Raw genomic sequence first — 16,222 nt, 5'->3', positions numbered from 1 at the left:
GAGAACAACGTCAATACTATTATATCACAATACTATTGTTATATGGCTACAATTACGACCGTTTCGTTTATTCAAGGTCATCCAGGGGAATGGCATGAGCAGTTCTTGTTAAAGGCCAGCACTAACTCTGAACTGCGCACTTACCCCAGGGCACATCTGTGTCTCACCTACTCACGAAGCACTCTGGCTGCTTCACCAGAATGGCATTAAGGCCACAAACGAAAAACAATAAAAACAAAAAAAGTGTCAATACACATCTTAGTTAAGCAGGGTTCAAATGTTTGTGTGTACAGAAGTCTTTAATTTTATTTCAGACAGTACAAATTTTTGTATTTTGCCTCCACTTCCAGAGTCTTGGTTTACAGATGCAGTGCCGGGTTTACCAGGACACTGCATGACAGAAGTACCTATGGCATTTCTTATGGATTTTAACCAAACTGTTTGCTTCTAAAAACAAATCAGATGAAACTGCCACCAGTTAACATGTAAATAACTGGCTGTTGTCTTCAATTTGTTGTAAGCAATTTTGGTTGCTTTACCAATGCTTTAACTGCTGATGTAATGCTTAGAACTGACCTATCGGTTGCATCGATTGCTGACTGGTCCTTGATCTAGACATCAGTGCTGTTAACGAACAGGGTTCCTCAAACAGTACCCCCCCACCCCCAGATGCCTAAAGATCCATTCATTCTCCTGTGTGCTTGGGCTCAGCTCAACACTCAGCCCAGCCTTTCTCTTTTGAACAAAAGTCTAAGTGCACATATCGGAGCTTCTCATAGCGCAGAGAGAAAGAGAATGACCTTCAAAAGTGTCTGTGTAAAATGCTTAAAAACAAACAAACAAAAAAGACAAATAGACAAATAACAAAAAATGCATTATACAAAACGAAATAAAATCATCCTCACATTTGAACAGCTTTAGGCACTTGGTATCAGGTTATGAGAGTACACTCTACCGGTTCAACAAAATGTGCTTCGCTGTCAGTTTCCTCTCTCACGCACTGTCACAACTGTATTACATTTGTAAAAGCCTTAAAATGCCACACTTTTTTTTGTAGCAATAATTACAAACATGAAAATGTAGCTATACTACTCACCATAAGCATGAGTATAATGCACATAACTACACAATTCACAAGACTCACTAATATTTCCCTGAAAAATGTAGCAACATTTTTAATAAATATAGCTGGAAGACTTGGGTTAAGTGTGGCTCTCACTTCTAGACAGCGTGTATGACGGACAGCAAAACACAAACTGTTGTTACCGAGAACACATCCGGAGCACATCATAGCAGAGGAAACTGGAAGAATGTCTGAGGCTCAGCTGCTCTACAGATAGCTGTCTGGCTAACTCCATGTAAACGTTTGACGAGTAACGCTGTTTCAGTGGGGTGACAGCAGCAAACCTAAGTCTACGTTTGAAGCCCAGTAAAGTGCTAAGCCTGGCCAGGGTCCCAAAACTACTTGGACCATGCTATTAAAAAAAACCGTCCATAGATACCAAGACCCAGTGCCAAATGCTGAAAGCTGTTAAAAATCCGGATTGCAAATACACACATCAATCCTTCTAAAATCCTCAGTAAACAGTCTTATGTGCATTTTTTCCTCATTTCAAAACAAAACAAACAAACAAACAACCAAAACACAACAAACAAAATCTCCATCCAAGTGGAAGTTCATCATCTCAAGCCATTGGTCAGCTCAGGAGTGATGGCACCATGTCACAGGCAGAGGGCACTATTGAGGCGCAGTGTGTCCAGCCAGTGTGTTGGCCCACAGTGCTGGCAGGCTCTAAACTGCAACGATACGCGTCCAGATGGCGGGGGCTAATCACCTCAAGTTCCACATTATAATGTCCAACATAAATCTGGTTAAACATCTGACCCAGAGGAGTGCCTCTTGGAGCTCTGGCTGCCACGTCGACGCTCTCCGACGTATTTACACAGGTCTAGATGCAGTGCAATTCCGATACGTTAAAAAACTCAAACAAAACCCAAAGAGGTCCTGTAAACTGCTGTGGAAACACAGTGCAGTTCCCACCAGTCTAGTAGCTGCCATCACACTCATTTCTAATTGCTTGTTTTTTTTTTTTGCACAAGTCCACGACTGTTTCAGACAGGGCTGTGTGGGAGGCCGAGCGTCTATGTCTTCTCCTCGCGCTCTGTCTTGCGCCGTGTTATATTGCGTGGTCTGATCTTCAGCGAGAGCTCCCACAGTGCCTCCTCAGCCAGATGGTCACTGAAGTCATTGAAGAAAGAGACGATGTCATCGTTGTGTTTGAGGTCGTAATGCCTGCAAGAGAAAACGAATCGACTCAGAGTGGGACAGGGAAAATGTCCAGAAGATCTCAATTTTCACATACAGGTTGCATTCACTCATCCTAAAGACTAGTCCAAGCTTCCTTTATATGGGCTTTGATCACCAAAGCAATATTTAGGACCATGATGAGAGCAGATCTTGGTGCTGTAAGCCTATGACAGATAAATGCTCCTTTCTGTGTTTTTAAGTTTTATAAATTGTGTCCATGCCCTTCCAGTGGAGTGAGAGGACATGAGCCCCAGTGCTGCTCTCTCTGCTGGAACACTCACACTTGCTGGAAACGGCGCATGCTATCCAGGATGTTGAACTGCTGCCAGCGCTTGGAGAAGTTCACCTTCCTGTCGATGAAGTCGGGGTTCCCAAGGTGAACAAAGGTCAAGTCCTGGAGGATGAGGCCTCTGGCGTCGCAGGAGGAGGGAACAGCAAGCATGTTAGTAAGTGAAAGAGGAAACGTAAAGCATTGACTGCCTAATGCAAACACAAATAACTCAATCCAATCCGTAAAACACGCGGCTTCTGAGTATGGCAGGGTGGCTGGGTGATGTGGTGCATACAGGTATGGTATGCAGGGAGCCTCTACGTCAGCCAGAGCTACCCGGTATGCTCGGAACGAGGAGGAGCTATCGATTAAGGTGCAGTACTCCTCCAGACCCTGAGACACACACACAGTCAAACACACACACAGTCACAAACAGTGCAGCTTTCTAAAACAACCAACAGAGGCAGAAGGGTGTGTGTGTGTGTGTGTGTGTGTGATGCCAGCCAACCTCTGAGGTCTGTTTCTGCCATTCCAGCCTCCGGATAGGTGCTGAGTCCAGCGCAGACAGTATTGCCAAGTAGGAGTTGAAGTTATTGAGTTTTCTTAAGTGCTGTGGAAAAGGGGAGAGGTCAGCCCTGACACCGCACACACAGGCCGCTGCCGAGCATTTTCTTCAGACTTTTACCTTCATGATTTTGATGAACTTGAGGAGGAGTTTCTCCCGGTCCTGGGCTTTCTCCTGCAGGATGATGAGGGAGCGGACCCTGTAGGGGGAGAGATGGGAAGACTCCACAGTGGGATCACCATAATGAAGAGGTGGAGAGGTTGCGAGATGGAGTAAGAGATATGTGAGAACTGTACCGAGCATTCTGTGCCACTGGAATTTACAACCTCAGGTTAATGCAGCATACAATTATTTAGACCTGACCGGGTGAGTCTTGTGACTATTCATGGACACCCCCACTCATGGGGTGATGGCGTAATGCATCAGAACTTCAGACCGTTAATGAAGAATATGACGTCCTACCAGTAAGACATGTTGTTAAAGTGCTCTGTGAACTGGGTGAGATTGGGGCTCTTCTCCTCATTCTGTTCCTTTGCCCAGAGAAGGACCTCGGGGATCTACACAGACAGACAGACACACAGACAGACAGACGGTTTAATGTGTCGGATAACTTTTCATTAAAGTTTGACCAAGTTCAAGTTCTATTCTATGTGTTAACATGACTTAAAATAAGAGTTTATTCCTGTTTGGATATTTCTTTGTTAAACATTAGGAACATTACCTCTATCTTGTAGAACAGCTCTGCATCCAGCAGTGTGAGCTGGTCTGCAATCTCATGACTACGGAAGTCATGAAGTGTACCAGGCCTGTAGAGAAGATGAACACCAGTCTCAGCACAAACCTATCCGTACACGAGACCATCGGTAACCTGTCTTCTCCTAAGCCCATCAGTAACACAGATCCCCCCCAAGCCGAGCACAGCCTGAGGTGAAAGCTTACCTGGCGGCAACGCCACGTGCTGCTAGCGTCTTTAGGGAGTTGGTGTAGCTCAGAAGCTTCTTCTGCTCCACCTTGTCCAGAATGTTCTTGCGGAGGACGCGGGCCAGGCTGAGCTCTCCGTGAGACACCAGACTGAAGACCAGCTCCATCAGCTGCTTCAGAATGTCCTCTGTCAGCTCCACCAAGCTGGTCACAGACACAAGACTCAATCACGCACACGTGTGGATGCAAAATAACCTCTTCTGAGCACCCAGCACCCAGTCATGAATATCAAACCCAAGTCCTAGAGGGCTATAGTCCTGCAGAATTACAACCCACCAGGCTGGAACACCCTTTATTTGCCGTTAAAGACCTGGCGCCTGAACTGCTGTTGCCCCTCCAGGACTGGAATGTGACAACCCAACACCCACAGCAAAATATCCCATCATCATCATCATCATCATCATCAGCAATGTGTGAGGTCATTGGCATTAGCTGCTGTCGTGAGCAGGGCACCACTCACCAGAGCTCGTCCACGACCCGTACAAGCACAAAGAAGGTGTTTTTGCTCACTCGCTTCTTAACCGTGTCTGAACTGTGCGAAAATCTAGTATATGTGCCGAGCTGTTAAGGAAACTTCTGATCCCTCTAAAGATTCCTAAAGCCTCCGTCTTAAACTGCACGCGCGTTTTCGCTTCTCCAGTCGGGACTGTTCTAGAAAATGTTTTAACCTCTTCCGCACTTGTTTTAGACACCGGTCACACGCAGCCAGCCATCTGAGGGTGGTGAGCGGCAGTGATCGTCACACAAGCAGCTGCTGAGGTGGTGATCGGGTGCAGGCTTTATGTCTGTGGTTCCTCCTAAAGGGAAGCACCACCATGGGCTGTGGCTCTCGCTCTAATTTGGAAACGTAGATGTGTTGTCTCCATGTGGACACTCCATTCAATTCAGAAAGGATATCTGTAGTGGAGCTTCTTAATGAGGTCCTCTGGGGTTAGAAACGTTCTGTATGTTGTCAGGAAAGCTTCACAGTATAGAACAAGATCTGTCAAAGGAAACAAACAGAATGAACACAAAATCCCCCCCCAACAAAACCACTCTACACACCCACGTGCCAATAACCTGCCTGAAAAACCACAGCTAAGCAGGTGTCTAGTTTTCACATTTCTGCCTGATTCAGTACTGTGACAACACCATAATTGGTTGTTATTGTATTATTGATATGCTTTTCATTTTATTTATACAATTATCTTTATTCACGTGAAACCCCACAGAGACTGCAGCTTATTTTCAATGAAAGCCATTTTAAAATATTGAAGGAAACACTTTCACACATGTACAGCTGCCTGTATTGACCTACGTATGCATGCATGCCCACCCACATCCACACAATGACACGTACAGCTCAGAATAACCCTACTGCACCTTTGCGATCTGTTTCGGTGGCATGAACTAATAAAATGTCCCCTGATCCCGCACGGACATCAGGCCCATCATCGTGCTGTTTGAGTGAGAGAGATAGAGAGGGTGATGGAGGGAGAGAGGAGGAGAAAGAGAAAGAGTGAATGAAAGGGAGGGGTTTATAAAGGGAAAAAGTCTAATTATTTTAAATGAGAACACAATTGCACTGAATCATGCACTATACTGTAAAGCCTAAACACAGCTCTGTGTACCGATCTGTTCACCACAGGCTGCAGGACTCTCCTGCTGATCTGCACAACACACTGTTACAGTGGAACAGAAAGTTCTGGGAGTCTACGGTGGAGTGGGGCTCTGAATTCTCTGATCGACTTTAACCCTGCAGCGTGAACTCCAGTGTGTCTCAGGCTTCCTTCCCCCCTTCCCAAGGAGTATCTATGGTAGTGTTAGTTCACTGCCTACCAGATAATGAATCCCGCCAAAGGACAAGTGCCAGACCACACACACACACACGCGCACACACACGCGCGCACACACGCGCGCACACACGCGCGCACACACGCGCGCACACACACACGCACACACACACGCGCACACACACACGCGCACACACACACGCGCACACACACGCGCACACACACGCGCACACACACGCGCACACACACGCGCACACACACGCGCACGCGCACACACACCCGCGCACACACACCCGCGCACACACACCCGCGCACACACACCCGCGCACACACACACGCGCACACACACACGCGCACACACACACGCGCACACACACACGCGCACACACACACGCGCACACACACACGCGCACACACACACGCACACGATGGCATCTGCTCTCCAGCTGAAACATTCCAAGATGCTGGGCGGGATGTTAAAAGGGCGGTACCTCTTGTTTTAGTGTGATGTGGGCCATGATCTCATCATGGTCGACCAGAGACAGCTCATCCAGCTCCTCAGAGCTCAGGCCAGAATCCACACACTTCTGTGTCCAGCTGAGTGAGAGATCACACACATGCACGCACACACACACACACGCACACACTCTTTAGGTGGTGCGTTTCTCAACAAACAAAACGTTAGCCTTTTACTAATCCACCAATCAATTCTCAAACTCAGTTTAAGCCTAGTTTTGTGACTCTAGCTGTGCGTTATATGCATAGCCCTTAACTGTCAATGGTTCAAAGAAACACACACACACAATGATAAACCTCATACATCATTTAAACATCTAAATTACAATAAAAAAGAATTAAAATTTTTCATGTCTACAAAATGACAATACATTAGAAATTGCAAAGTTTTGCCATGGAAAACGTTACACATCCTGCAGAAATCTAAGAGCAGATGGTGTGTGGGGCAGCAGCGCGGGGCTGTGGGGTGGTAGCGAACCTCTCTGAATCTTCCTGCCCGTTGCCATGGTCCAAGGCTGGGTCCTGAAATGCGTCTTCTCCTACACAATTGGGGTCCTGCCAACAACACAGACGCTGTAACACAGCAGTCCCGCACCACAAACACTACAGGCCCACAAACACTTCACCACAACTCAGCCACAAACATGTAGATGTGACATCTCTCTCATCAGCGTGAAAAACAGGTCATGGGAACTATGAGGGCAGAAACGTGTATGTGGAACTCAAGGAGCATGGTCTGAATCGGCCTGCGTTCAAAACCTGGCAGGATCGAGGCTCGGCACGTTCCCACAGCCTGTGTGTGAAAGGCACATGACCTCTGTCAGCCAGAGCGCAATCCCCGTGCGCAGGTCCTGGCGACACCGCCGGGAAAGCCGTTATGGGCTGGCAGCGCCTCCAGCAGAGCATCCTGGCTCAACGCATTCGGGGCAGACGTTTTGCAAAACAAATGCACAAGACAGAAACTCGCTGTGTATGCAAAGCAACCCGCACTATTCTGCAGCACAGCAAGCCTTCCTCCCTGCAAGCCCCCTTTGGCCTAGAAATTCAGAGCAGCACATACGCAGAACCTGACCAATCTGCTTAATTTTAACACAAAAGCCGTGTCCCCGCAGAGCATCTGTGTTGGCACCCTGCCAAGGCCTCTTCTAGTGGAAGGAACATGCTGTCAGAAATGCCATTAATAGATAAATGACTTCCCAGGCTCTGCTGGAGTGATGGGAAGCCAGCTGTCTAATAAACCACAAAGCACCTCTGAGTCTTCAGCGTGCACAAGAATACCACAAGTAGAGAAGCAGCAGACACGCCAGCACACGGTGGGTAGGGGGTGGGGACAGGGCCCTGCTGTCACTCCACCAGATGTGGCTCCTCCTACTTACACCATTAGTGAGTGGCAGGCCTCCGTTGGCTTGGCTGGATGAATACAGATTGACGTATTCACCCTCGCCGCCCTCATCGCCAGCGCTCTGGCTCTACGGAGAGAAGCAGGAGAGCAGAGCATGCAGGGAAATCAGACAGAAAGCAGAGACAGACCGCAGGCCTGAGGGCCCCACTAATTCCTGACTGGCCTAAAGCCTGAAGTGGTAATAGAGAAAGAGAAAGGATGGGGGGGGGAGAGAAAGAGAAAGGATGGGGGGGGGGGAGAAAGGGAGAGAGAGAGAGAGAGAGAGAGAGAGAGAGAGAGAGAGAGAGAGAGAGAGAGAGAGAGAGAGAGAAAGAAAAGTGTGAAAGAGACAGAGAAAGATAAGGCACACTAAGCCCCAGTCAGGATTACTATCACTGACAGGCTCAGTTTTATGAGTGCAACTCTATCTTCTTAAACACGAAAAAAAAAACATCCACAACGCTGCAGGCTGGTGCACCAGACACAGTAATCCCAATCTAAATCCCACTGACATGGGAATACCTCATTTTCTAGCTGTAGGCTTAATCTGTTGGGGTAAAGTCTGCTCTGTAACAACACAGCCCTCCGAGATACACTGTGATCGAGAGACACAGACAGGAGTCAAACACACACCCACCCACCCACACCCCCAAACACAAAGAGACACACACACACATCCAGACAGCTTTCTGTGAGTCAGGGCAGGAAATGAGGGAATGCGGCCGTGTGACTAGTATGTCTGTCCTGAGTGCTGCTCTTCAGGGGTGTGGGCAGGGCTGAGAGAGCTGTCATCCTTCGCCACGCAGCACAGGGGCCAGCAGGGGGCAGCAGTAGTACGTTTAAGAAAACGCTCCAATCAGAAGTTATTACCTCATGTGTATGACCCTTCCCATCTAGTCAAAGAAAAAAAATCACTTCGAACCACATTTAATTTACAGCTGCAAATATATCAGCGTGTGACTGCCATCAGGATTGTGGCTAATTCATACAGCAGAGTGTGTTAAAGGGAAAGCCAATCAGACCCAGTCTGCAGGCGAAATGTCCCAACGTCCCCTTCACTCTGAAACGCAACATGTACCAAGATGTGCTATTCAAGGAAATGTGCTGTTGCCAACCTAATTAGGGCCAATGACCAAGTGACATTAACATTTACTCTCCTTCTGTGTGCGCGCGTGCGTCGTAATCTATATATGCAGCTGCTCACCATAAAAACCATGATTCATAACCCAATGACGAATGTGTTTCATATCCAGCACGGAGGAACACTGTGAGCGCGTTACAAGCACGGGCACGTCAAGGGCCTCTCCCGCTGTGGAGACTTGCTCAGCCCTACATGACACTTTTCCCCCATTTCACATGGAGTCACAGTGTAGCCCAGACCCTGCACCTCTAATTAGCTCACTCACGTGTGTGTGTGTGTGTGTGTGTGTGTGTGTGTGTGTGTGTGAGTGAGGTGTGGGGGCTCAGAGCAAATGGGCCCTGATCATGTTAGCCATGACATTAACGACAAGGACACACAGACACTAACAAGTAAAACATTACAGATAATTACATTTATATATCATGTAGTATATAGTTATTTTATATTATAGTAAAACATAGTTAGTATACTATATGGCACATACGTGTAGTAGTAAAGTATACCATAAATATAATGCTTATATCCCCAGTTCCCCACATTTTAAGCTGACCAAGGTCTATAAACTGTGCTGAGGTCATAGCGCTTTGACCATAACCAGACTGTCAGAGAAGGGTCTGGGTGGAAGCAGAGGGTAGAGCATGAGCGAGGGAGCAAGGGAGAGAGGGAGGAGCAGGACTCACCGCAGGCACAGGAGAGCCCTGGCAGCCAGAGGAGCCGGAGGCGGCCACGCTGAGAGAAGCGCCCGCCTCGGGGGGGGCCGCGCCTCCTGCACACTGCTGCAGGGAGCGCGAGAGAGAAGAAGAGGAGCACGAGGACGGAGACGCAGAGTGAGAGGAGGCCTACGGGAGGAGGGGAGATAGAGGAAAATGGAGGAGAGGGGATTAAAGAGGAAAAGACAGAAGAGAAGCATCAGACAGCACACAGGAGTAACTGCATCAGATAAGCAAGCGTGCTAGCAGGACTGGGGCATTCCCAGGTGATGGCGATAACGGATGCCCCCGGGGAAACTGCTGAGGTAAGAGTAGAGAGGACAAAGGGTCATGACCTGAGCTTATTCTCCCTGTCCTCCAATCAATCACTTCTGTTACTGGAAGGGGGAGGGGGGAGGACAAACAGACCAATGAGGCTGAGAGACGCGACCTCGTTGGTTAGTTTCTTGCTTTTTTTTTTTTGCTGTTGTTGTTGCTGTGAGGGACTGAGCAGACACGATCTGCCCCATTGCCAACCAGAGGCTGTAGGTTATGCCAAGTTGTCAACAGCCTCCAGCACGCTTTTGATTTGGCAGTGGAACAAGCAGATGTTTGTTGATTTTGCAGAGAGTGGGGAAGCTGGTTGGGGATTTAATCAACAAAAGGACAGCGCTGTATTTGGCTTCTGCTGTGGGAGTGCATGACAAACATCAAGTGTGAAGAGACGTTCTAAGCTAAGACATTATAGTTCACTCAAGGATGACGCAGACAAAGCTAAAAACGCGAGCTAGAATAAACAGACCAGTGCTCTCACAATGTTAAGATCAGGTATAAACTGCCCTACGGCCGCGAGAGGCAACACAGCAAAGTCAGCAAAGCTACCAGTCTTTGATTCAACATACCAGAGTGAGCCGAAGTCCTCAAAGAGTGTAATTTGGCATAAAGCTTTTGTTTGGAAATACTGCGTGGCATACAGTCACTGACCTAGTGAGCATCATCTGAAACTCTCACAAAAACCAGCCATTGCCGTGATCACTGAGGAAGCCCTCAGAGAATTCACAGTGCCAGTACACAGTCAGGATGTCTAAAACTCAGTCACTAATAGGCTGAGTGAGCGTACACCTTATCACACACACACACACACACACACACACACACACACACACAGAAAATATAATGGAAACATAAAAGGATAAGGCACATGAAAATGAGGTGGACAAAAGGAGAAGCACATGTGGTTTGAAAAAACAACAAACACGCACAACCCAACCACCACAGTCCCACTTTACAGTGCAGAGCATTCTGTACCCAACAGAACACACTGGAGTTCAGTCCTAGCTCTGGGGACCCCAGGAGGGGTTGGCGTGTCTGCCAACTGTAACCCTGCGGAAACATTTCCCAACATTCAGAGTAAAAAATGAGATATGTGGAGAATGCAACAGTGTTAGCCACTGCAAAGAGCACTCACACTGCCTGCACTATCAGGAGCTTAAAGACTGACTCTGCCTCTAACCACGCATGCTCGGCCCCGTGGCATGCACCCGCAGCAGAGTTGAATGAGCGTGCCTACCTGTGTCACTAAGCAGATTATTAATATCCATCCATCCATCAGACATGCTGATTAGCAACTAAGCAACCCCCAAAGAGAGGCCGAGTGAGCCGGATGATGAGATACTTAATGAACTAATAATGGAAAAAACCCCAAAACACAACACAAACACCGACACACTGCAACAGGCGGCCCGGCCCAGCGTTGTCGTCGGGACGATACCGACACTCACAAACGGCAGGTTCTCCCCAACTGTAGACGCTGCGTACAGCCATGGATGGAAGTGGGTAGCGAACACAGGTGTGTGTGTGTGTGTGTGTGTGTTACAGCAGTTACATTTACATTAAACTTACTGCATTTAGCTGATGCTTTTATCTAAAGCATCTTACAGTTTTGACAGAATGTAATTCGAGCATTTGAGTGTTAAGAAAATAAGGCCCAATAGTTGCAACCTTCTGACTGCTAGTTGAGTACCTCCTTGACCTATAGTACACCACTATAGGAGTTTAAAGCAATGGAAAGCGAGGGCAATTACTGACCTAACTGCCATTTACAGAGGGAGAGATCAACACACACTACTCAAAGTGTGGAGGATGTGAGAGGTGCGCTTTTCTTTCGGGCGTGTGCAGTATGCAAACATATGCCTGAGTGTTTTTGTCTGTATTAGAGAGTGAGAGCATGGGTGTGTTTGTTTAGAATGTCAGAATGTACGTGAGGAAAGTGTGTGTGTGTATGTATATATATATATATATATATATATATATATATATATATATATATATATATATATATATATATATATATATATATATATATATATATGGACACACACACACACACACACACACACACACACACACTCTCATATACATACATACACACAGTGTTTGTCTCTCTCACACATTTACATTTACGGCATTTAGCAGACGCTCTTATCCAGAGCGATTTACAAAAGTGCTTTGTCATTTACTCATAGAATATATCCTAGTACAGTATAGTAGGTTAGAGTCCAACATACCAATGAACTAGAATACTGTAGAATGCAGGGATGAATGCTGAGACCTTATGTATTTTGCATTTCTTAAACAATGATGAGTGCTATAAACAATAAGTGCTAGAGTTTGTCACGCATACTGTCTCTCATACACACACACACACACACACACACACACACACACACACACACACACACACACTCATACAGTCTCATGCGCTTTCATATAGACACACTCTCTCTCTCTCTCAAACACACATACTCACTCCCATATATGTGTGTGTGTGTGTGTGTGTGTGTGTGTGTGTGTGTGTGTGTGGGCGTTGTGGTGGTGACGTAGCTTTACAGCTCACCAGCTGCCTCTGTTTGGGCGGCAGAGCGGGGGGAGGGAGGGGCTCGTGCACCGAGTCGCTGCTGCTGAAGGAGTCTGTGAAGCCGTACACTTCCTGTAGGAGCCTGTTCCGCTGCTCGTAGATGCGCTCGCTCTGAGGCGTCTGGTAGAAGACGGACGGCTGTGGCTCCGAGTAGTCCTCCACAAACTGCATGTACTTCAGGACTGTGGACAGACAGGCCCATAGAGGAAACAAAGTAAACGCACACACGGTCACACATTCTCTGCCTGCGACTGCACCAAGGCCGTGGCCTGGGCGGAACCTCACAACCGGAGATCTGAGTCTCTACAGCACTGGATGGCGAGCCCAGCTGGTCCAAATCACCCCATGTGTGCCCGTTTCCAGTGTACCCCCACTAATGAAAACGGCATGCTTCCAGCCTCACATAGCGCCTAAAACTTCTAATGCAGCATAGCTGCAGAATAACATACGAGAACGGTAAAGAAAACCTCCAAGAAAGTCCTCAAGACAACAATAAGGAAACTGAACAGACCTGCCACTGATCTGACCCTGTTACCACAGCACACTCTCCCTAAGCACTTGGGGAGAGTCCCAGAACTATAATATAACTGGAGGGCATCATTTATATTATAAAAATGTCATGTGTGGACATAAGTGCCGCACCCCACACTCAACACTTGCTGTCTGTAAACCTCTCCATTACTTGTGCAGTCAATGTGCTGATCATTACATCATGTCCCCATCCCTCACCACACTCCAAACAGTGTCTGCTCCCTGAGCCATTCAGCGTGAACTCATTTCCTGTGTGTCCTGGGTCACGCCCCTCGTATCCCTTCAGGGATTTCGACAACAGAGGCAGTATTCCACATGACCTCACTCCAGACCTGACGTCACCGTTTCCCAATCCCTGGCCTGAACTGAGGCGCTTAAGAGAAGGCGAAGACTACAAAAACAGGCCTGGCTCTTGCATAATATTTGCTTCAGATGATGTAAGAATTACAGCACACTGACTGCGAGCGTTCGATTGTTTTCTGAGCGTTCCAAGGCAGCTGCTCAAAGAGAAGACACCCTAACTGACGTAAGGGTATTTTGGACACAGATCAGGCTGAGGAGAAACTGTTATTGCTCAGGAACAAGCACGTGTGCTGGGCAGGCTCTCAACACTGTGGCTGGCTCGGTGGTTGTAGGAGTACACATCAGACCCCGCTGGGCTCCAGCTTTGACACCCTGAGTGTGACACTTACCCGCAAATGTCTCCTGTGGTGCAACCCCTGTCACATCACGTATTCTCTCTGGGGGGTTCGCTAAATGACTAACCAATTGCAAAAAGCTGCACTTCCTGTCATTCTTCTCCCCATCAAAAATGCCCCAAGCACCTCATATCAGTCTAATTAGCAGTTGAGCAGATCATCTAATTTTTCTACACCCTTTTCTATAGTTAGGGCAAAAAAAGTTCACATTAATTTTCAGAGCCTTAGGATCACCCACTGTGCCTTCCTGGGCAAACATATTCCATTTCCTTTGGGCAAGACTAACTGCTCTTGATTTTGTGATATACCTTCTGAACCTGCCCAGTGTGGGCTATACTCACTGTACTTGTGTTTGCATTCGGGCCACCCTCATTGTGCCTGCGCTCACATCTGGGCTTCTGCCTGCACTCGCGTATGGGCCATACTCCCTGTGCCTGCGCTCGCGTATGGGCCATACTCCCTGTGCCTGCGCTCGCGTATGGGCCATACTCCCTGTGCCTGCGCTCGCGTATGGGCCATACTCCCTGTGCCTGCGCTCGCGTATGGGCCATACTCCCTGTGCCTGCGCTCGCGTATGGGCCATACTCCCTGTGCCTGCGCTCGCGTATGGGCCATACTCACTGTGCCTGCACTTCTTCTCGGGTAGAGGCGGGGGACTCTGAGGGATAGGAGTGCTGTCCGTGCTGACAAAGTCCGTGTTGTACCCAGCATGGCTGCAGGTGGGAAGCGGGGACAGTAGGGGGTACAGGGGGAAAGGCGGCACTGGCACGTCCTCGTCTACCACGTTGTCGTACTGAGAGTGGAGCCGCTCCAGGGGGGCGTGGGACGGCAGGCTGTCGAGGGGCGCCGCGGGGTTGCCACTGCGACGCTTCTTTTCAGGCAGGGCAGGAGGCACACAGTGGGCGGAGTGAGGAGCGAGGGCAGGGTCGAAGGCCAAGGATGAACCGTAGGGAAGCTGGCCGGGACGAGGCGAGGAGGACGACTCTCGATAAGACTCAGGAAGGGGAGCGAGGCTGCCCCACGCTGGCAGGGGGATCTGATCCACACTGGATAAGTCCTGGCTGAGGAAGTCGTAGTCTGGGTCGTAGCTCTCCGCTATATCTAAGCAACCAGAGAGCGAGGCAGTGAGCACAAGCACACACAGGCGGGGCATGTCTAAGACGGGACACTGGGGAGAAAGGCGTGAACGTTGATGGACTCGAGGTCCCACCTAGTGTCTCGCAGCTGGTGTTGCGTGAGCACTGGCCGCTGTCCTGCTCCGGGGAGGACAGCTGCTCCTCAGATCTGCTCAGCTTGCCTATGCTGCCGCAGGGAGACCCACGTGGAGACTCGCCCCCGTACGAGTGGCTACCGCCAGAGAACCGCCTCTGTAAGCCGTCCTCATCACAGTCCTGGGGGTGAAGGTCACAGCATTATCTACTGGGCACAGATACTGAATTTTACCATTTAGTTAAAAAACAAACAAAAACAGAAAAACATTTGCACACTTTCACTCGGTCTACTGTTTGTCTGCACCTTTTATGGGCATGATAAATACATTTTTCCTCCCTGTTTTCATCACGTTAGAAGTGAAATGTACAACAAGCAAGAGCACAGGAACGACACACCTGAAATAAACTGAGAGGTGAGAGTGTATTTTGGCATACAGAGTAAATTCTTCATGTAAGAGGCAGAAAAGCTCATGTTTTTTTTTTTTTTTTTTACCGCTCTACAGATGCCGATGGGAAGACTAGAGCCACTCGTGGCGCGACTCAACGGCGTAACCACGGCGACGCGCGTAGGAGACGGGGCTGACTGACGTTTCTTGGGAGGAAGAGCTGGAGGACTGGAAGGAGAACGGCTTAATTAAATTTCATCCTTTTGTTTTGAAACACACAAAAGAAGAAAAGGGGGGAAGAAAAACACAGCTGTCAAGTATAAAGCCACGCATCACCAGGAAAAATAAGAATGAGGACGACAACTGTCACAGTGGCCTTCAAAACCAAAACGTTACGATGTGAAGGCCTCTTTGACACACACAATAGGCGTGTGTAAAGGCAGACAGACAGTCAATCAGAACTCTCTTTGCCTCAACTGCAGCCATAATGACTGTCATAGTGGCATTTGGATGAAACTCAGTCTCGCTTTTGGGGTGGGGGTGTCGCTGAAGCAAACTCCTCCTCAAGCGTGTGTGTGGTCTGAACCAGGGCCGTGAGGACGTACGCTGCGGTTCAAAGAAAACGCGGCCCATGTCCTACACGCCTACTCTCTCCTCCTGGGAAGGGCTGGTTGCTCCTGGGAAGACCCACACTGCTCAGCCAACCACGCGCGCCCACACCACAAACCCACAGCAAGCACAAGGGAGCAGAGGCAGGTGAGCGCCATCGCCGAGAACAATGAAAACACCCTCAGTGCCATCACACACTTTCATCATATTCACAATAGTCAACTTCTCATTCTGTGCTATGGCAAA

At 48.5% G+C, this 16,222-nt stretch overlaps 1 protein-coding gene across 4 annotated transcripts in view; it reads right to left on the bottom strand.

Moving 5' to 3' along the window:
* Positions 1-280: 280 nt before the first annotated feature.
* Positions 281-16,222, bottom strand: part of rapgef1a (Rap guanine nucleotide exchange factor (GEF) 1a) — a 21,739-nt gene continuing 5,797 nt past the window's right edge. Inside the window, exons 7-25 of one of the 4 annotated variants that reach the window (XM_027009963.2) lie at positions 15,475-15,595; positions 14,981-15,161; positions 14,392-14,871; positions 12,521-12,723; positions 9,616-9,774; positions 7,790-7,882; positions 6,892-6,968; positions 6,389-6,494; positions 5,488-5,563; positions 5,023-5,107; positions 4,586-4,678; positions 4,084-4,269; positions 3,866-3,950; positions 3,607-3,701; positions 3,265-3,343; positions 3,088-3,189; positions 2,875-2,972; positions 2,590-2,718; positions 281-2,293 (exon numbers count right to left, since the gene is read on the bottom strand). In XM_027009963.2, coding sequence (XP_026865764.2) covers positions 2,143-2,293; positions 2,590-2,718; positions 2,875-2,972; positions 3,088-3,189; positions 3,265-3,343; positions 3,607-3,701; positions 3,866-3,950; positions 4,084-4,269; positions 4,586-4,678; positions 5,023-5,107; positions 5,488-5,563; positions 6,389-6,494; positions 6,892-6,968; positions 7,790-7,882; positions 9,616-9,774; positions 12,521-12,723; positions 14,392-14,871; positions 14,981-15,161; positions 15,475-15,595 — 2,599 coding nt within the window. In that variant the 3' untranslated portion in view covers positions 281-2,142. The remainder of the gene's footprint in view (positions 2,294-2,589; positions 2,719-2,874; positions 2,973-3,087; positions 3,190-3,264; positions 3,344-3,606; positions 3,702-3,865; positions 3,951-4,083; positions 4,270-4,585; positions 4,679-5,022; positions 5,108-5,487; positions 5,564-6,388; positions 6,495-6,891; positions 6,969-7,789; positions 7,883-9,615; positions 9,775-12,520; positions 12,724-14,391; positions 14,872-14,980; positions 15,162-15,474; positions 15,596-16,222) is intronic. The other 3 variants (XM_027009964.2, XM_027009965.2, XM_027009966.2) reach the window with 3 other exon arrangements.

This window comes from Electrophorus electricus, chromosome 23 (assembly GCF_013358815.1).
Source record: "Electrophorus electricus isolate fEleEle1 chromosome 23, fEleEle1.pri, whole genome shotgun sequence".
NCBI classification, from domain to species: Eukaryota; Metazoa; Chordata; class Actinopteri; order Gymnotiformes; family Gymnotidae; genus Electrophorus; species Electrophorus electricus.
The sequence above is the reverse complement of the archived record's forward strand: the minus strand, read 5'-3'. Positions and strand labels throughout refer to the sequence as shown.